Genomic DNA, 22,227 nt, shown 5'->3' with positions numbered 1-22,227 from the left:
CTTCTGTTAGGTCCATACCATTTCTGTCCTTTATCGAGCCCATCTTTGCATGAAATGTTCCCTTGGTGTCTCCAATTTTCTTAAAGAGATCTCTAGCCTTTCCCATTCTGTTGTTTTCCCCTATTTCTTTACATTGATTGCTGAGAAAGGCTTTCTTATCTCTTCTTGCTATTCTTTGGAACTCTGCATTCAGATGCTTATATCTTTCCTTTTCTCCTTTGCTTTTCACTTCTATTCTTTTCACAGCTATTTGTAAGGCGTCCTCAGACAGCCATTTTGCATTTTTGCATTTCTTTTCCTTGGGGATGATCTTGATCCCTGTCTCCTCTACAGTGTCACGAACCTCAGTCCATAGTTCATCAGGCACTGTATCTATCAGATCTAGGCCCTTAAATCTATTTCTCACTTCCACTGTATAATCATAAGGGATTTGATTTAGGTCATACCTGAATGGTCTAGTGGTTTTCCCTACTTCCTTCAATTTAAGTCTGAATTTGGCAATAAGGAGTTCATGATCTGAGCTACAGTCAGCTCCAGTCTTGTTTTTGCTGACTGTATACAGCCTCTCCATCTTTGGCTGCAAAAATATAAACAATCTGATTTTGGTGGTGACCATCTGGTGATGTCCATGTGTAGAGTCTGCTCTTGTGTTGTTGGAAGACGGTGTCTGCTGTGACCAGTGCATTCTCTTGGCAAAACTCTATTAGCCTTTGCCCTGCTTCATTCTGTATTCCAAGGCCAAATATGCCTGTTACTCCAGTTGTTTCTTGACTTTCTACTTTTGCATTCCAGTCCCCTATAATGAAAAGGACATCTTTTTTGGCTGTTAGTTCTAAAAGGTCATGTAGGTCTTCATAAAACCATTCAACTTCAGCTTCTTCCACATTACTGGTTGGGGCATAGACTTGGATTACTGTGATATTGAATGGTTTGCCTTGGAAACGAATAGAGACCATTCTGTCGTTTTTGAGATTGCATCCAGGTACTGCATTTCGGACTCTTGTTGACCATGATGGCTACTCCATTTATTCTAAGGGATTCCTGCCCACAGTAGTAGATATAATGGTCATCTGAGTTAAATTCACTCAATCTAGTCCATTTTAGTTTGCTGATTCCTAGAATGTTGATGTTCACCTTTGCCATCTCCTCTTTGTCCACTTCCAATTTGCCTTGATTCATGGACCTAACATTCCAGGTTCCTATGCAATATTGCTCTTTACAGAATTGGGCCTTGCTTCTATCACCAGTCACATCCACAATGGGTATTGTTTTTGCTTTGGCTCCATCCCTTCATTCTTTCTGGAGTTATTTCTCCACTGATCTCCAGTAGCGTGTTGGCCACCTACCGACCTGGGGAGTTCCTCTTTCACTATCCTATCAATTTGCCTTTTCATACTGTTCATGGGGTTCCCAAGGTAAAAGTACTGAAGTGGTTTGCCATTCCCTTCTCCAGTGGACTATATTCTGTCAGACTTCTCCACCATGACCCGCCCATCTTGGGTGGCTCCTCAGGGCATGGCTTAGATTCATTGAGTTAGACAAGGCTGAGGTCCTAGTGTGATTAGATTGACTAGTTTTCTGTGAGTATGGTTTCAGTGTGTCTGCCCTCTGATGCCCTCTTGCAACACCTACCATCTTACTTGGGTTTCTCTTACCTTGGGCGTGGGGTATCTCTTCATGGCTGCTCCAGCAAAACGCAGCCATTGCTCCTTACCTTGGATGAGGGGTATCTCCTCACCGCCGCCCCTCCTGACCTTGAATGTGGAGTAGCTCCTCTCGGCCCTCCTGCACCCGCGCAGCCACCGCTCCTTGGATGTGGGGTTGCTCCTCTCGGCCACCACCCCTGACCTCTGGCATGAGGTGGCTCCTCCCAGATGCCGCCCCTGGCCTTGCACGTAGAATATGCCAAATATTTCTCTGTGAGTGTCCAGGATTCTCCAGCAGAGGCGTGGGTCAGTGGTGGCCTGATGCAGGGTTGGGGGCACTGAAGGTAGCAGTACATCCATGAGATCTTTTGAAGGAGGTCACCATAAAAGTCCAGAACTGGATGGCTTCACTACCAAACTTAAGTTTGGAACAACTGCTGCCGCTGCTAAGTTCCTTCAGTCATGTCCGACTCTGTGCGACCCCATGGACTGTAGCCCACTAGGCTCCCCCATCCCTGGGATTCTCCAGGCAAGAACCCTGGAGTTGGTTGCCATTTCCTTCTCCTGCTGCTGCTGCTGCTGTTGCTAAGTCACTTCAGTCATGTCCGACTCTGTGCAACCCCATAGATGGCAGCCCACCAGGCTCTGCCGTCCCTGGGATTCTCCAGGTAAGAACACTGGAGTGGGTTGCCATTTCCTTCTCCAATGCATGAAAGTGAAAAGTGAAAGTGAAGTCGCTCAGTCGTGTCCGCCTCTTAGCGATCCCATGGACTGCAGCTTACCATGCTCCTCCGTCCATGGGATTTTCCAGGCAAGAGTACTGGGTTGGGTTGCCGTTGCCTTCTCCATCTCCTACCAAACATAAAGAAGAACTTATGCCTATCCTTTTCAAACTACTCCAGAAAACTGAAGAGGTGGTAACATTCCCAAATTCATTCTATGGGGCCACCATCATCCTGATATGAAAAACAGACAAAGACGACCAAAAAAAGAGGTGGCGCTAGAGGGAAAGAACCTACTTGTCAATTCAGGAGACGTAAGATACGTGGGTTCAATCCTTGGTCAGGAAGATCCCCTGGAGGAGAGCATGGCAACCCACTCCAGTATTCTTGCCTGGAGAATCCCATGAACCAAGGAGCCTGGCGGGCTACAGTCCATAGGGTCACACAAAGTTGGACATGACTGAAGGGACTTAGTACACACACAGACCATTCATCTTTGATGAATACTGATGCAAAAAATCTTCAACAAAATATTTGCAAGCTGAATACAACAATACAAAGTAGGTGATACACCATGATCAAGTTGTAGTGATTCCAGGGCTGCAAGAATTGTTCAACGTATGCAAATGAATCATTGTGGTACACCACATTAGCAAAGGAGAAGACAGACACTGCATGATCATCTCAATAGATGCAAAAAAGGCATTTGACAAAATTCAACATCCCTGTATGACAAAAATCCTCATCAACATGGGTATCAGTTCAGTTCTGTTCAGTCACTCAGTTGTATCCGACTCTTTGTGCCCCATGGACTGCAGCACACCAGGCCTCCTGTCCATCACCAACTCCTGGAGTTTACCCAAACTCATGCGCATTGTGTCAGTGATGCCATACAACCATCTCATCTTCTGTCATCCGTTTCTCCTTCTGTCCTGAATCTTTCCCAGTATCAGGGGCTTTTCAAATGAGTCAGCTGTTTGCATAAGGTGGCCAAAGTATTGGAGTTTCAGCTTCAACATCAGTCCTTCCAATGAACACCCAGGACTGATCTCCTTTAGGATGGACTGGTTGGATCTTCTTGCAGTCCAAGGGACTCTCAAGAGTCTTCTCCAACACCACAGTTCAAAAGCATCAATTCTTTGGCGCTCAGCTTTCTTTATAGTCCAACTCTCACATCCATACATGACCACTGGGAAAACCATAGCTTTGACAAGATGAACCTTTGTTGGAAAAGTAATGTCTCTGCTTTTTAATATGCTATCTAGGTTGGTCATAACTTTCCTTCCAAGGACTAAGCGTCTTTTAATTTCATGGCTGCAGTTAACATGGGTATAGAGGGAATATATTGCAACATAATAAGGTCCATTTATAACAGACGAGGTTTCTGGGGGCTCCCCTGATAGCTCAGTTGGTAAAGAATCTGCCTGCAATGCAGGAAACTCCAGTTCAATTCCTGGGTTGGGAAGATCCACTGGAGAAGGGATAGGCTATCCTCTCCAGTATTCTTGAGCTTCCCTTGTGGCTTGGCTGGTAAAGAATCCACCTGCAATGTGGGAGACCTGGGTTTCATCCCTGGGTTGGGAGGATTCCCTGGAGAAGGGAAAGGCTACCCACTCCAGTACTCTGGCCTGGATAATTTAATGGACTGTATGCCAACATCTGCTGGATCATGGAAAAAGCAAGAGAGCTCCAGAAAAACATCTATTTCTGCTTTATTGACTCTGCCAAAGCCTTTGACTGTGTGGATCACAATAAACTGTGGAAAATTCTGAAAGAGATGGGAATACCAGACAACCTGACCTGCCTCTTGAGAAACGTGTGTGCAGGTCAGGAAGCAACAGTTAGAACTGGACATGGAACAACAGACTGGTTCCAAATAGGAAAAGGAGTACATTAAGGCTGTATATTGTCACCCTGCTTATTTAACTTATTTGCAGAGTACATCATGAGAAACGCTGGACTGGAAGAAGCACAAGCTGGAATCAAGATTGCCGGAAAAATATCAATAATCTCAGATATGCAGATGACACCACCATTATGGCAGAAAGTGAAGAGGAACTAAAAAGCCTCTTGATGAAAGTGAAAGAGGAGAGTGAAAAAGTTGGCCTAAAGCTCAACATTCAGAAAACGAAGACAAACGAAGACATGGCATCCGGTCCCATCACTTCATGGGAAATAGATGGGGAAACAGTGGAAACAGTGTCAGACTTTATTTTGGGAGGCTCCAAAATCACTGCAGATGGTGACTGCAGCCATGAAATTAAAAGACGCTTACTCCTTGGAAGAAAGGTTATGAGCAACCTAGATAGCATATTCAAAAGCAGAGACATTACTTTGCCAACTAAGGTCCGTCTAGTCAAGGCTATGGGTTTTCCTGTGGTCATGTATGGATGTGAGAATTGAACTGTGAAGAAGGCTGAGTGCCAAAGAATTGACGCTTTTGAAGTGTGGTGTTGCAGAAGACTCTTGAGAGTCCCTTGGACTGCCAAGAGATCCAACCAGTCCATTCTGAAGGAGATCAGCCCTGGGATTTCTTTGGAAGGAATGATACTAAAGCTGAAACTCCAGTACTTTGGCCACCTCATGCGAAGAGTTGACTCATTGGAAAAGACTCTGATGCTGGGAGGGATTGGGGGCAGGAGGAGAAGGGGACGACAGAGGATGAGATGGCTGGATGGCATCACAGACTCGATGGACGTGAGTCTGAGTGAACTCTGGGAGTTGGTGATGGACAGGGAGGCCTGGCGTGCTGCGATTCATGGGGTCACAAAGAGTCAGACACGACTGAGCGACTGAACTGAACTGATAGTCCATGGGGTTGCAAAGAGTCTGACACAACTGAGTGACTTTCACTTTCATAACAGATGTACAACCAACATAATGCTCAATGGTAAATGCTGAAAGTCTCCCTGATAAATTCAGGAACAAGACAAGGATGCCTCCTATCACTGCTTCTGTTTAACATAGTGTGAGAAGTCCTAGACACAGAAATCAGTTTATATATATGTATATATACACACTCTCTGCCTTTAGGTACTTTGATAGAAAAGCCAGAAACACTGTTTTAAAGGGTCCCTTTAAAAGTGTATGAACCTTGGAACTTCTTTCTCTTCTAGTTTGTTTTCTTGGGCTGTTTAAAGGCTCTTGACATTTGCATGACAACTGCCGTGGTGCCAGATAGTAACCTACAGAGCCCATCAGCGTCCAGGAGTCCAGAGGACCTAAGGCCGCTCAAACACTGTGAAGATTACTATTAAGGGCATTTTCTGAAGTGGCTATTGCAATGGCTTTGGCATTAAAAATATAATAATAATAAGAGGATAGAAGTTCCAACTCAGCATGTACAGGGAGGTACTCCTCCTGGAATATCTTGATTATCCAGCAGCAGAGACATCACTTTGCCAACATAGGTCCATATAGTCAAAGCTATGGTTTTTCTAGTAGTCATGTGTGGATGTGTGAGTTGGACTGTAGAGAAGGCTGAATGCTGAAGAATTGATGCTTTCAAACTGTGATGCTGGAGAAGACTCTCCAGAGTCTCTTGGACAACAAGGAAATCAAACTAGTCAATCCTAAAGGAAATCAACCCTGAATATTTATTGGAAGGACCTGTGATAAAGCTGAAGTTCCAGTACTTTGGTCAACTGATGCAAAGTGCTGACTCAGTGGAAAAGACCTTCATGCTGGGAAAGATTGAGGGTAGGAGGAGAAGGGGGTGACAGATGGTCACGTGGCATCACTGACTCAATGGACATGCGTTTTGAGCAAACTGCGAGAGACAGTGAAGGACAGGGAGGTCTGGCGTGCTGCAGTCCATGGGGTCACAAAGAGTCAGATATGACTGGGCAACTAAACAACAAAGCTTGTATTTGGCAAATCTTGCTTTCAAATTATGACCATAATTAAGGATATAGCATAGTAATGTCCTTCATGTATCTCACAGATTTAGAAACCTGAAGATTAACAGCATCCATTAAAACAAAACATATTCATTTCCCCAAACCTGGGAAAGTATGAAACACTAAAATAGAAAATCCATTTGGGTTTAGTCTGAGAAGTCATGTCATTTACCATGAAGAGACTATAAGAGATCTTCTCAATAAGTTAGTGTGCTGGAATATTTAAATCGTTTCTCCTCCTCCCGTCCCCAGCATCACCAAATTATGTCTTCATTGGTTGTTTAAGGTGTTCTGTATTCTCAAAAGATTGAAGACATGTTAAAATATAAGTACAAAACAGCTGACAAAAACAAAGACAGCAAATGGTTTTGGCATCATCAGACTTTATTTTGGGGGCTCGAAAATCACCGCAGATGGTGACTGCAGCCATGAAATTAAAAGACACTTACTCCTTGGAAGGAAAGTTATGACCAACCTAGATAGCATATTCAAAAGCAGAGACATTACTTTGCCAACAAAGGTCCATCTAGTCAAGGCTATGGTTTTTCCTGTGGTCATGTATGGATGTGAGAGTTGGACTGTGAAGAAGGCTGAGCGTGAAGAATTGATGCTTTTGAACTGTGGTGTTGGAGAAGACTCTTGAGAGTCCCTTGGACTGCCAAGAGATCCAACCAGTCCATTCTAAAGGAGATCAGCCCTGGGATTTCTTTGGAAGGAATGATGCTAAAGCTGAAGCTCCAGTACTTTGGCCACCTCATGCGAAGAGTTGACTCACTGGAAAAGACTCTGATGCTGGGAGGGATTGGGGGCAGGAGGAGAAGGGGATGACAGAGGATGAGATGGCTGGATGGCGTCACTGACTCGATGGACGTGAGTCTGAGTGAACTCTGGGTGTTGGTGATGGACAGGGAGGCCTGGCGTGCTGTGATTCATGGGGTCGCAAAGAGTTGGACACGACTGAGAGACTGAACTAAACTGAACTGAGACAGTGAGAATGATCAAGTAATTTGTATGTTATTTTTCTATCAGAATGAAAATGTTTCTGTAGTGAGTACATTTGAACCTCAGTTGTGTGTATATATGTGTGTGCATGTAAACTTTAAATTCTGCCATTAAGATGTCAAGTTCTATTTATGACACACTGGCTTTCGTCTCTCCATTCTGCAGTCACTGCAGGCAGAAGAAAGAAAATATGGTATATTTATTTTTCAGACTTCTAAGCAACCATGCATAAGATCACTGGATTCTTGTGTATTTCTTGAGACGTTAAATATTTGAGATTTCTTTTGCAGATTACTACCTCATGTAACAAAATACGCTGTTCTGTGGTTGTCTAAATTCTTGTGAGATGATGTCTGAAGTAGTGCTCAGTCTATTTTGCTTCCTGATTTTGTTTTTTATGAGCATTTCAAGCTATTTGATGCTACTCTTTTTGAATGTATTGTTTTAGCCTCCTTCCCCCTGGCATTAATCACTTCATTTTAGTTAGCTTAAAACAGAGTTCATGGAAATCCAGGTGTATTTATCTCAGGTGGTAATCCTAACATGAAGGGTGCCGCTGATTACCTGTGTTGATTGTATCTTTTGAACCACATAGAATGCAATAAAACTCTTCATCTATTTTCTCTCCAGCATGAATTAACTGCAGCCGTTCATTAAGTGTCATTGTTTTTATAAGATGTTGAAGACATTCCAATTTCAGTGGCAGTGATTTTACAACTTGGCATGATTTTAGATACTTTTCATGGAATAAAAATGATTAGTTGGCTGAGATAAAGGCTCAGTGTGCTCACAGAAAGTGTTTAATTTGGCCAGTCTATTTCATTGTCCATTGTTCATTCTAGAGAAGCTGTCACTCAACATTTTAACAACAAAAAGCTCAGGAAGGCTTACTTTGCTTCCTGTTTTATCTTTTATAAAACTACTGCAAGTTCACAGGAGAACATAAATGAAAGGGTATTAATAAATGACTGTTTAAATCAGTTAAATTTTTATGGTTGTTTCAGAAAAATTTTGTATGATTTCCAGTTGATCCGTTTAAGTTTGCTATCTACAAGAAAATCTAGTTGAAGAAGAATTTAATCCAATACCTTGTATATTTATTTAACTCTCATAAATGTTTATCAGTCAGTTCTATATAAATTTTAATGCAAAAAAAATAACATGTCAAACTTCTCTCTTCAAATTTATAGTGTTTTCTTTGGTTTATCTCATTGAAGAAGTACTTGATAAGATTTTGCTCTTGAATTATTAATATAAGATTACAGCACAGAGACTCTTAAATACCATCGAGTTTTTACCGTCTGTTTAGTATAGATGAGGAAGTGGAGAACTAAAGGGTTGAATGATAATTGTCAGGTCACAGAGTTAGTTGGTGGCATGGCTGGGACGAGCCTGGACCTCTCCTGGCCCCTAGATCATTTTCCTGCTAATTCACACTGTTGCATTCTTTCCTTTTTTTCTCTTTCTGTATTAACAAAAGCTTAGAGTTCCAACCGGAGAAAGCAATGGTACCGCACTCCAGTACTCTTGCCTGGAAAATCCCACGGACGGAGGAGCCTGGTAGGCTGCAGTCCATGGGGTCGCTAAGAGTCGAACATGACTGAGCAACTTCAGTTTCACTTTTCACTTTCACACATTGGAGAAGGAAATGGCAACCCACTCCAGTGTTCTTGCCTGGAGAATCACAGGGATGGGGGAGCCTGGTGGGCTACTGTCTATGGGGTCACACAGAGTCGGACACAACTGAAGCGATTTAGCAGCAACAGCAGCAGAATTCCAACCTCTAGGATTGTTTGCTTTTCTGTTAGTAACTTCTAGGTAGATATTTAGAACTCTGAACTCCCTTAACTCCTAAAGAGTAAGTTTAGTTACTAATCTAACCTGTTTCGGTTGCTTTAATGTCAAAACCATTGCAGTCAGAATGCTTTTATTTTTCTAACACACTTTGCCTTTCAGCTTAGACTATGTTATTGTTCAAGGGATTTTTCACTTAATTGGAATCTAATGGTGTAAACATTAACATTTTCACTTTGCCTTTCGTATGTCAACTCAGTTGACAAAGATTTGAACAACTCAGTTAATAAGCTTGACTTAATGGTAATATAAGGGGCTTCCCTGGTGGCTCAGATGGTAAAGAATCCACCTGCAATGCGGGAGACCTAGGTTTGATTTTCATGTTGGGAAGATCCCTTGGAGAAGGGAATGGCTGCCCACTCCAGTATTCTGGCCTGGAGAACTCCATGAGCCTCGTGGGCTACAGTCCAGGGGGTCACAAAGGGTTGGACACGGCTGAATGACTTTCACTCACTCACTCAGTGGTAATATAAATGCTTCCCTGGTGGCTCAGTGGTAAAGAATCTGACTGCAAATGCAGGAGTTCGATCCCTCTGTCAGTAAGATCCCCTAAAAGAAAAAAATGGCAACCCACTCCAGTATTCTTGCCTGGGAAACATCCCATGGACAGAAGAGCCTGGAGGCCTATAGAAGAATTGGACATGACTTAGCAACTTAGAACAACAAATGCCCACTCCACACAACTGTAAGATATACTTTTTTTTTGAAGCATACATGGAACATTTGTAAAATTTGATCACGTCTAGGCCATAAAACGAGTTTCAACAAATTTAAAAGGATTGAAATAACATAGATCATGTGTTCTGAATATAATATAGTGAATCTATAAATCAAAACACTATGAAAACACCATATGATAGGAAATTAAGGAACATACTATGAAATAGTTCATGGATCTAAGACAAAATTATGAACATTTCAAAAGAATTTGAATTGGAAGATTATGAAAATATCAATTGAAATGCAGCATTTAGAGGAAATTTTATAGCTTTTAATGCATATATTAGAAGATAAAAGGAAAAGGGCTGGTGAGCATCCATGCCAAGAATTTAGAAAGAGAACAGCAAAATAAACACAGGTAGAAGAGAAGAAAGGATATAATAAAGGCAAGAACCAAAATCAATGAAATTGAAAACAAGTACACAATTTTGAAGCACAGAATAGACTAAAGATGGTTTTTCTAAAAAGATGTATGAAATTGATAACTTCCTTGGCGGGGGGATGGGGGGTGGTGGCGTCTGCCCTGGTGGCTCAGAGGTTAAAGCGTCTGCCTGCAATGTGGGAGACCTGGGTTCAATCCCTGGGTCTGGAAGATTCCCTGGAGAAGGAGATGGTAACCCACTCCAGTATTCTTGCCTGGAGAATCCCATGGATGGAGGAGCCTGGTGGGCTACAATCCACGGGATCGCAAAAAGTCGGACACAACTGAGTGACTTCACTTTCCTTCACTTTCTTGGTGGGGGTAGGGGGAATGCTAAAGTGAAAAAAAGGCAAATAGTTGTTAAGGTAAAAAATGAAAAATAAAGAGATGGAAAAAAGGTGAAAAATAAAAAGAAAGAGAGCAGGGATTGAATACTGAGTGGGAAAGTTTTTGCCAAGTAAGCAACCCAATCAATCATGGATTCAAAGAAGGTTCTTTAGGTTGTGGCTGGAGGAAAAGACCATGAACTCTCCTGGTACAGTATTAGGAATGCAAAGTACCTGGGTGCTGTCTGTTGGCAATATCTGGGTTTGTCAGTCGGCTGTGCACTTGGCTGGCTGAAGGTCATGTGGCATGTTTGTAGGGCGTCCAGGGGCCTCTGATTTGCACACCTAGCAACTGAGTCAAGATCATGTCACCCAACTAAGTCTACCCTGTTGGCAGGCTAAGTAGTCAAATAAAGGCTTATTATACCCAATATCAGAGAAGGCAATGGCACCCCACTCCAGTACTCTTGCCTGGAAAACCTCATGGATGGAGGAGCCTGGTAGGCTGCAGTCCATGGGGTTGCTAAGAATCGGACCCGACTGAGCGACTTCACTTTCACTTTTCACTTTCATGCATTGGAGAAGGAAATGGCAACCCACTCCAGCGTTCTTGCCTGGAGAATCCCAGGGATGGCGGAGCCTGGTGGGCTGCTGTTTATGGGGTCACACAGAGTCGGACACGACTGAAGCGACTTAGCAGCAGCAGCATACCCAATATCAGGCTTTTCCTGCTGGCTCAGATGGTAAAGAATCTGCCTGCAATGCAGGAGACCTGGGTTCAATCCGTGGGTTAAGAAGATCTTCTAGAGAAAGGAATGGCAACCCACTCCAATATTCTTGCCTGGAGAATTCCATGGACAGAAGAGCCTGGTGGGCTATAGTCCATGGGGTCACAAAGAGTCAAGCATGACTGAGCGACTGACACTTTCACTTTGACTTTTTATAACCAACATCAGGAGTGAAAAAGAGACATTGTTACAGATGCTGCAGACAGAAAAAGGAAAAGAAAATATTATAAATAGCTTTCTGCTGATACACTTAAATGTTTAGAAAACATAAGGAGATTTCCAGAAAGTAGAGCTTACTAAAACTGATTCATTAAGGGATATAAAACATGAATAGTTTTATAACTGGTAATGCAATTAAAACAGTAATTTTTTTAAAAATCTTTCCACAGAGAACACTTGAGGCCCAGTCAACTTTACTGGCAAGGTCTACCTAACACTGAAGTGAAGTGAAGTGAGTGAAAGTGGCTCAGTCATATCCGACTCTTTGTGACCCTATGGACTATACAGTCCATGGAATTCTCCAGGCCAGAATACTGGAGTGGGTAGCCTTTCCCTTCTCCAGGGGATCCTCCCAACCCAGGGATTGAACCCAGGTCTCCCGCATTGCATGTGGATTCTTTACCAGCTGATCCATGAGGGAAGCCCAAGAATACTGAAATGGGTAGCCTGTCCCTTCTCCAGTGGATCTTCCCAACCCAGGAATTGAACAGGGGTCGCCTGCATTGCAGGCAGATTCTTTACCAACTGAGCTAGCAGGGAAGCACACCTAACACTGAGAGAGCAATTAGCTCCAGTCTCACATAAACTTACGTATAACCCTGACACCAAAGCATGACAAGCACAGTGAAAGAAAGATTACAGGCTGGTTTTACTTTCGAACGGAGATGTAAAAATTGTAAACAAAATGCTAGCAAATCAAAATCAATAGTACATAAACAAGATAGCACATATTTTGACTATGTTGTATTTGTCTCTTGAATGCAAACTTGCTTTAACATTAGAAAATTAATATAATCTATCATATTTTAAAAGCTTAAATAAAAATCGCCAACTTTTCAGTAATAAAGAATAAAAGAATTCTATTTTTTTCACTGAGAAGCTAGAATCACCATTTACTTTTTGTACTCCTATTTGGGTGTTCCCTACCCTGGCATTTTCCCATTTTGATCAGACTAATTTTCAGCCAGAAACATGAGGAGCCCTATGGGGCATGCCAGTAAGGCATGTGTATGATTCTTCTCAGCACAGAGAACAGGTCCAGATTAGCGTTATCCCCATTTAGTCTTATGATACTTAAAAATCAGTGACTACTGAGGGCTTACTGAATACGGCCCATTAATACATTTTGTAAGAGAAGGATAAATTGATCCAAAATACAATCTCTGCCTTCTAACCAAAAGAGACAAAATCTTAAAAAAAAAAAAATCTTGAACTCTTGTAGACTATAGGTGTTAGCCCCCCAATTCAAAGCCAGCCTCAGTGTCAAATGAAACTTGATTAACCCTTCTTTACTCCAGTGCTTCCTCATTTTAACATACTTCCCTAAAATCCCTTTTGAATTCTTTAGCCCTGAATTACCCACCAACTTGCTTATTGCCTTCACATGTCCAGTTTAGACAAATCAAGATAAGATGCCAAATATTATTTTAATTTTTTTAAAGGTTAAAGATGATTACCTCAGCATCTTTATTCATTGCTGAAGGGAAGACACTTTGCTTTTTATATTAAATTTGGTGAACAACAGAATAGTAGACTCTCAAACTGAAGAAGACTGAAGAAGAATTTTAAAAGCTATTTGTTCCAGCTATCCCTTTTACTGTTCCTAAACTCTCTTCCATTTAGTGTTCTCAAGCCTTTACTTAAACACATCAAGGACTGTTGAACTTGCTTGTACAGAGTAGAACATTAAGAAGTATCCACTAATGATGATGATGTTGATAAGCGTACTCCAATTAAAAAAATGCATTTATTCATTTCTTTCTTTCTTGTCACCTGTAGTAGTTTGGGGGTTGTAGGTAGGTTGGGGAAGGGAGTTGCATTTCAAAATACATCCTCCACTCTAATGTGCCACAGAAATTCAGTGCACTGTCCCCAGAGAGGACACGTGATCTGTATTCAAAATAGAACACTAATGGGCTCACTTCCTAAAGATTGCCAAAGGCCAAAGAACTGACTTTTATCACCAGAGAGGTAATATTATTTACCTCCCCTTAGTAAGATATGTGCTTTGAATTACTTTTTGTTTTTTCCCAGAAGGACACAGGTTCTTTTAGCTATCCTTTTCTACCCAATTCTCCTTGAAACCACAGATACAAATTTTAAGATAGCCTGTGTTTGCAATGTAAATTGTGCTGGAGAAAGCTGGAGGCCCTCATGGGAATTAAGCTCCTGAATTTTGTACCAAGAGTTGACATTAATAAATGACCAAAGACTCATATGGTGATTCAGCTTTGGACTAAATGATTTAATACTGCTTTTGTTGATGTCAGTATAATCTAGGAATTGTAAACGTGCTATGACAGGGACAGCTGACACCTGACTGTCAATTTGTTCAAATTCCCTGTGCTTCTTTCTGTTGGTATGTTAGGTCTGAATTCAGAAAGGTAGCTGCTTCCAGTTAAAAGGAGTATTTTCTCTCTTGCCACTGAGGGTAATAAATTAGGGAGTTTCTCTAAATAATCCACATAAATGCAAGATTAATGAGCACTAAATACAAACAGTATCACAAAACACTGTTAGTACATGTCTCAGGATCCCCTAAACGCTCTGTGTTATCACCTGCCTGTGATGTGATGAGAAGCCTCTGGCGTTCAAATGAAGGATGGAAAAGAAAGAACTAGAGGTAGAAAATAGGAGTGGCTAGGAGGGCCAGAGAACAAGTCTGATGAATAAATGTCTACTCTGCCCCTGCTGCCACCACTTCTGGACTGGACAGATTTCCTCGTGGTTCTGGCCACATGTTTTGGGAAGGCCAGGTATCCTCTGGATATGGGTTGGCCAAGTAGAACAGAGGAAACAAAGTCTATCAAACCTGATACCTGGAGACTGACTTATTAATGGAATATTCCATTCTCAGGGAAACATAACTTTGGCCCTGACCTAATCGGCTATTTTCATTGTCTTTAATGCTGATATTAAGTATACTACAAAGCTATTGGTGACGTTTTTGTCATAGGTTAGGTGCCAAAGATGTATTTTTTAAGAACTGGTCATTTTAACAGGTACCTTTCAGAACCTGGGTGGTATACAGTTTCCCTCATGTGTTTGTTCCCTATTAAATTGTCCAAAATGGATTACAAATAAAATCATGAGCTATGGCCAGATAATTGCTCACATTTCTTGGTCAGTTTGTCATATACCAGGAGTTGTCTGAAATGTTCTACATATTTGAATCTTAACTCTCACAACACATCTATGAAATGCATACTGTTGAGCTAGTAGTAAACAATCTGCCTGCCAGTGCAGGAGGTGTAAGAGACAGGTTTGACCCTTGGGTTGATAAGATCCCCAGGAGGAGGGCATGGTAACCCCCTCCAGTATTCTTGCCTGGAGAATCCCATGGACAGAGGAGCCAGGCGGGCTACAGTCCATGGGGTCGCAAAGAGTCAGGCATGACTGAAGCGAATTAGCACTAGACATGCCCATTATGAAGATGAGAAAACTGAAGCTTAGGTTACATAATTTGCTTGAAGTCACGTAGTTGGTCATGATGACTCTTGACTTGACCTCAAGGAATCTGACTGCAAAACCCCAGCTGTTAATCACTGTTCTGTGTAAAGGAGCAAAGCCTCTAAAATGAAAGAAAATACCTTTTTCTAAAAATGGAAAAAATGAATTCATTGTTCATAGGCTGTTGATATATCTATGTAAGATAACGTATGTAAGACTCTTAGGATGCACCTGGTCCTTAGTGGCTTTGAATAAATTTTATCTTTCATGATTAGTGTGTCTTTAACATAAATATCAGGTGTATCACATGTTGGTCACCTTATTCTCATGGGGATTTGGTTCATGGAAGGTGGCATAGAACCTTTGGTGCATAAGCACGCTAATTGCAGGCTTTAAAACCAAACCTGGGTGGCACTTTGCAAATGGGATTAAAGCCCTAGCTTGTAGCTGCCAAGTACCCAGCAAAGCAACGATCTCAGTGTTTGGCAGATTTTCTGTTCCAGCATCCTTTCTGAAAGCAGGGTTTTCCCAGTGATGTATTTTATAAACATATCAAATTGCCACTTGTTTCTTATGCTTTTCCGATAAGAGAAACATTTAGAATCTGTGCCCTGCCACCTTTAAACACTAAATATTCAGCTCTTAAAAAACACATCTTACCTCTTCCTTCAGAGCACCCGAGATGATTATGGAGTCCGACATCTTGGCCTCCTTTGGTTCTCTGTGTGCAGAGATCTCTAGGCCCAGGGAGTGCTTTGGCCTTTGATATTTAGAGGGGTGCTGTACAGTCACTTTCCTTACTAGCCTGGAGAACCTCTGCTCAGTGCTTATCATGGTCTGAATATTTTGTGCCCCCCCCCCAAATTTATAGGTTGAAGCCCTAAGCCCAATGTGTTAGTTGTCAGAGATGGAGCCTTGGGGATGGAGGAGAGAACAGAGTTAGATGAGGTCATGGTGATAGCGCCCTCCTGATGGGGTTAGTGTCCTTCTGAGAGCTCAGTGAGCATGGGGCACTGTGGACGATAATGGTGTCCATGTTCAGGGAAAGAAAACACAGCCACCTGCCTGTGGTCAGTAGGTTTCTTTTGAGATTAGCAAGAGAGTGAAGAGACTAGCGTGAGGCTGAGGGTGAGCCTAAAAACATCAAGCACTCTCATATTTCATAGAGCAAGAATTGCTAGACCTACATTTTTGAAATTTTTCCGTGAGTTTTTCCAAGTTAAATGACTGATTTTGCCTCAGGACTGTTGGGTTTTGTATAGAAAAATCTAATGTGATGACAGATTGGAAGAGACTAATGGGAATGATCTACTGTATATTTTAGTTGAAACACAGTTGACTTATAATGTTGTATTAATTCCTGTGGTACAGCAAAGTGTCTCAGTTATACACATCTACTGTATTGTTTTAAAATGCACTTTGTTGTTTGTGGTCCATTTATGTAGAAGCTAATATGATTGTCTTGGCTCCTTGGCAGAGGATCTGCATTCTCAGCATCACTTCAGCAAAAGTTGTTAAGGTAATAGTGTGAGGGCCTTCTGATCTTTCTGATTAACATGGAGCTTAGCTAACCTGATGATATGACTCTGCCTGAAACTGGGTTTGGGTCTATTAATGCAGCATAATAAATTCAAATGGAGCTTCCTTGGGCTGTCTAATCCAAGAAACAAAGTTCTCATAAACAACTTTGCTTAAAGAAATAAGTTTAAGTGTATCATTTATTTTGATTTTTTAAATTAATTTTCATGTTGCTTTTCCTAATTAAGAAGTGAAAGCCTGGGGTACTACAGCTGTGGGTGATTTGGCAACCCATTAAATAAATGTGTAATAAACACCAGATATGTCACAGGCTAGTATCAGACTATATTTTGGGGGCTCGAAAATCACTGCAGATGGTGATTGCAGCCATGAAATTAAAAGACACTTACTCCTTGGAAGGAAAGTTATGACCAACCTAGATAGCATATTCAAAAGCAGAGACATTACTTTGCCAACAAAGGTCCGTCTAGTCAAGGCTATGGTTTTTCCAGTAGTCATGTATGGATGTGAGAGTTGGACTGTGAAGAAAGCTAAGTGACCAAGAATTGATGCTTTTGAACTGTGGTGTTGGAGAAGACTCCTGAGAGTCCCTTGGACTGCAAGGAGGTCCAACCAGTCCATTCTGAAGGAGATCAGTCCTGGGATTTCTTTGGAAGGAATGATGCTAAAGCTGAAACTCCAGTACTTTGGCCACCTCATGCGAAGAGTTGACTTATTGGAAAAGACTCTGATGCTGTGAGGGATTGGGGACAGGAGGAGAAGGGGACGACAGAGGAAGAGATGGCTGGATGGCATCACCGACTCACTGGAAGTGGGTTTGGGTGGACTCCAGGAGTTGGTGATGGACAGGGAGGCCTGGCGTGCTGCAATTCATGGGGTCACAAAGAGTCGGACACGACTGAGTGAACTGAACTGACTGATGTACAAGGTGCTGGGGATAACATAGTCAAACATAAAAGACAAGTGCTCAGCCCTATGCTACTTGCCTTATGTGTGACCTACCAGGCTATCAATGATTCTACCCATTTCTGAGCTCAGTCTTCTGGCCACACATTACTGGAGCTAGGACAGAGAAAGTGAGTAGGCCAGGCAGACAGAGAGCATTCAGAGGAGCATACAGAAGCAGGACAAGCATTTTGAAGTCTGTGTTGAAATGGAAAGCAAATTCAGTGAATAGACTTTAATATTAAAATAAACTTTCAATTCAATTCAGTTCAGTCGCTCAGTCATGTCTGACTCTTTGCGACCCCATGAACTGCAGCACGCCAGGCCTCCCAGTCCATCACCAACTCCCAGAGTCCACCCAAACTCATGTCCATTGAGTCAGTGATGCCATCCATCCATCTCTTCCTCTGTTGCCCCCTTCTCCTCCTGCCCCCAATCCCTCCCAGCATCAGAGTCTTTTCCAATGAGTCACCTCTTCACATGAGGTGGCCAAAGTACTGGAGTTTCCGCTTTAGCATCATTCCTTCCAAAGAACACCCAGGACTGATCTCCTTTAGAATGGACCGGTTGGATCTCCTTGCAGTCCAAGGGACTCTCAAGAGTCTTCTCCAACACTACAGTTCAAAAGCATCAATTCTTCGGCACTCAGTTTTCTTCACAGTCCAACTCTCACATCCATACATGACCACAAGAAAAACCATAGCCTTGACTAGATGGACCTTAGTCGGCAAAGTAATGTCTCTGCTTTTGAATATGCTACCTAGGTTGGTCATAACTTTCCTTCCAAGGAGTAAGCATCTTTTAATTTCATGGCTGCAATCACCATCTGCAGTGATTTTGGAGCCCCCAAAAATAAAGTCTGACACTGTTTCTCCATCTATTTCCCATGAAGTGATGGGGACCAGATGCCATGATCTTCGTTTTCTGAATGTTGAGCTTTAAGCCAACTTTTTCACTGTCCTCTTTCACTTTCATCAAGAGGCTTTTTAGTTCCGCTTCACTTTCTGCCATAAGGGTGGTGTCATCTGCATATCTGAGGTTATTGATATTTCTCCCAGCAATCTTGATTCCAGCTTGTGCTTCTTCCAGTCCAGCGTTTCTCATGATGTACTCTACATGTAAGTTAAATAAGCAGGGTGACAATATACAGCCTTGACATACTCCTTTTCCTATTTGGAACCAGTCTGGTGTTCCATGTCCAGTTCTAACTGTTGCTTCCTGACCTGCATACAGCTTTCTCAAGAGGCAGGTCAGATGGTCTGGTATTCCCATCTCTTTGAGAATCTTCCACAGTTTCTTGTGATCCACACAGTCAAAGGCTTTGGCATAGTCAATAAAGCAGAAATAGATGTTTTTCTGGAACTCTCTTGCTTTTTCCACGATCCAGTGGATGTTGGCAATTTGATATCTCATTCCTCTGCCTTTCCTAAAACCAGCTTGAACTTCTGGAATATCACTGTTCACATATTGCTGAAGCCTGGCTTGGAGAATTTTGAGCATTACTTTACTAGCGTGTGAGATGAGTGCAATTGTGCAGTAGTTTGAGCATTCTTTGTACAGTTGCAAACATAATAACAGAATTGTCATGCTTTGGTAAAGACATGTCACTCTGCTATATATCATTGTATGAAAAGAGTGTTGGTTCAGATTGACTAAAGAAGATCAGAAGATATGAACGTATATGAAGTGGTTCCAGATAAGACAGTTTTCCTAATTACCTTGGTGAAATTCACCAATCTCCAGTAAGAGGAGATTGGAAATTCACATCAGAACCTGCTGTACATAATTTGTAGTTTTCTGTATGTAATTATACTCAAGTAAATTGTAGAGCAATCTGCATATGTTCTCCTTTTGTAGTACAAATTGAATCATTTTAATGAATCCCTATTTTTGCAATTAAAAGTCATGTATCAAGACCTACTGAAATGAAAACTCCACAGGCAGGGCCTGCAGTTCCTCATGCTCATTGCTTTATCCCCAGCACCTAGCATGGTACCTGTGAGTAGCCCTTTCTTTGTCAAGTTTTCTGACTGCCCAGGTCTTTTGCATACTCATCCTTCTCTTCGGAAAAGGTCTCAACTTACAAATCCTATCTCCCCAAAGAGGAAACCAGAAAACACATTTCCTCTCTTACAGCTGAGACAGATGTATGTGACCGATGATCCACCAGCCAGCTGCACCCACAAGGGACTTCGAATCAGAAGTAAACATAAAGAAGCAAGCATCACGCCAATTCTAATTTTTTCTAGCAAAGGTAGCAACTGAAGCATCGGTCTTTCTCCTCCAGTAAGCTTTCCCCAAGCACCCCCAATCCCTCATGAGGGCTGTTGGGTTAGACCTTCTCTAGGTTTACTTTTCACTATACTTTACTGTGCTGTTCTAATGGTTAGCGTCTTTTATTAGGTTCTAATCTGCTGTGGTAGTTAAGGTAATCCTAATTCCTCTCACAAACCAAAAGTATATGGTGAATCCAACACAAAAGAAGTTTCCTTTTCCTGATCACATAAAGGTAAAATGGTACCTGGGCTCAGCAGACAACCCTGCTGTAGGAGGTAGTTCACGGATCCAGGCATCTTCCGTCATGTGGCTTTGCCATCTGTACCACACAGCTTCCAACAGTGCCATGCCCATCTGAACCAGGCCAGAGGCAAAGAGCAAGAAGAATCACACTCTGTGGGTTTTATGAGCTAGGCTCTGAAGCTATGCTTATCACTGGTGTTCACATTCTGTTGCTGGGAGTGCAACCACATGGCAGATACAGTTTAGCTTCCCATAGTTTCTTCCAGGTAAGAGTACGTCAACACCAGAAAATGACGATAAAGTGCTGTATCTAACTTTCTATCTTCCCACTTGCTTCCTTCCTGCTCAAGTGGGGAAAAGGATGACAGAAGGCTCATCATACAGAACACTAAATCACAGACAGCTGTAGCTGTGATCTGGCTTCCCATTTTTCGGCTCATTGGTGCTTTTCACTAAACATTTCTGTTGGACTGGGAGAAGGCGCATATTCATTGGATAGTTATTTCTAAATGCTTTGCCTGAAATGGCTTTTATCTCCAGGCACCCCATGTGTCGCTTTGAAAGGGAAAATGCTTAGTGTGCAGCTGGGCGCCACATGTGTTCTGACGTGTGGATTTCCAAATCATTGCCTCTTGGCCACCCACAGGCTAACACAGGAAATATCTCCTCTCCCTCCCCCCCAAATGTCTCTTCTGGACCTAGGTGCCTTATCAGCAGCCAGGGAGAGCTGGGAGTACTACTCGGGAGCCAGGGACCTCCAGAGTCCGGACTTGCAGAGTCAGCCAGCCCTGCAGAAGCTTTTGGAGTATGGGGGAAGCTCTTTGCACCAGCAGGCTGCTGTGCTCCGCAAGCTGCTCGCTCAGTCCCCGCGTTTTGGCAACTCCATAGGAGGAAGCTATCTAGAACTGGCCAACACGGTGAGTCCTTTCTGGTTCAGAGAACACATCTTTAGGCCTGGGTGGATGCCAATTTGCATATTTGAATTCTGAGCTCCAGAGGACATATCAGGTATTGTCTCTTTTTATTGAGCTAAATATTGTACCATCTCCAGCATCGCCAATAATGTTAAGTGTTCCAAATGCTTATGATTGGTGATTTCCCTAGTACTATTGAGAGCAGAGTGATTGGTTAAAAAGTGTTTTAAGTCTGTACCTTGTACAGATTTAATTTCTAACATATCTACAATAGTTTCACCTTAATGAAACTTTTCTGGTATCGGACATTACAGATTAATAGGGTGTAATCCTCTGTGCTCCCTAATTTGGACTTCACTCATTTGAAAAAGAAAATACTTTATTGAAAGTTTGATCAACCTTTCTGCTTGTACTTTAAAAACATGCTCTGTTGAAAACTTGGAATCTCATTAGGCTTAATTTGAACTTCCATTTTACCTCAGGATGAATTATTACCATGATGACCCTTGAGTGAAAAGCTGTTGCCTTCCTTTTTAAGTTGAGCTGGGAAACGAGGCTGGGTGGCTGATGGCCTGGGCTCTATTGAGGGTGACATGCACAGAGTTTATAAATTAAGGTTGCTATCCAGCCATGGTGTCAAATGTCCATAAATGGACCTGAGTATTTTGAAACTGAAGTTTGAAACTGAAGGTGGCATAAACATCGTGACATAAACTTCATTTATGTATGTTTACTATCTGCTTTGAGGTTCAACCAATGGTTTTCAGACTTTTTAAGTCTGAGTCATATTTTCTAATTCTGACATTTTTGGTGACGTGTTTGAAGCCCCTAATAATCCTAAATATGCAGCAGTAGTTAAAGTACAATCATCAGACAAACCCTAATGTAGAGACATTCTAGAAAATACTTGACCAGTACCCCTTGCAATTGTCAAGGATATCGAAAGTAAGGAAAGTTTGAGAAAGAGAAACTGTCACAGCTAAGAGAAGCCTAAGAAGATCTGACAACTAAATATAATGTGGTTCCCTGGCTGGGACATCAGGTACAAACTAAGAAAATCTGGGTAAATTATGGATTTTAATTAATAACAATGTACCAGTATTGATTCCTAAATTGTGACATCATACCATAATGATGTAAGATGTTTATAACAGGGGAAACTGGATAAGAAGTGTGTGACAACTCTCTGTCCCATCTTTGCAACTTTTCAAAAAAAATTTAAATATATTAAAACTACACAGTCTCTCACACACAGTCACTAC

At 42.0% G+C, this 22,227-nt stretch overlaps 1 protein-coding gene across 1 annotated transcript in view; it reads left to right on the top strand.

Annotated features, from left to right (window-relative positions):
• The window catches only part of LOC120853761, a 167,731-nt gene that overhangs the window by 128,374 nt on the left and 17,130 nt on the right, over window positions 1–22,227 (top strand). The window contains exon 3 of the mRNA XM_040227666.1: window positions 20,754–20,968. Coding sequence (XP_040083600.1) covers window positions 20,754–20,968 — 215 coding nt within the window. The remainder of the gene's footprint in view (window positions 1–20,753; window positions 20,969–22,227) is intronic.

Source organism: Oryx dammah, unplaced genomic scaffold (assembly GCF_014754425.2).
Source record: "Oryx dammah isolate SB20612 unplaced genomic scaffold, SCBI_Odam_1.1 HiC_scaffold_26, whole genome shotgun sequence".
In the NCBI taxonomy this organism is placed as follows: Eukaryota; Metazoa; Chordata; class Mammalia; order Artiodactyla; family Bovidae; genus Oryx; species Oryx dammah.
Note: the sequence above shows the minus strand (reverse complement) of the source record. Positions and strands in the feature narration are given on the sequence as shown.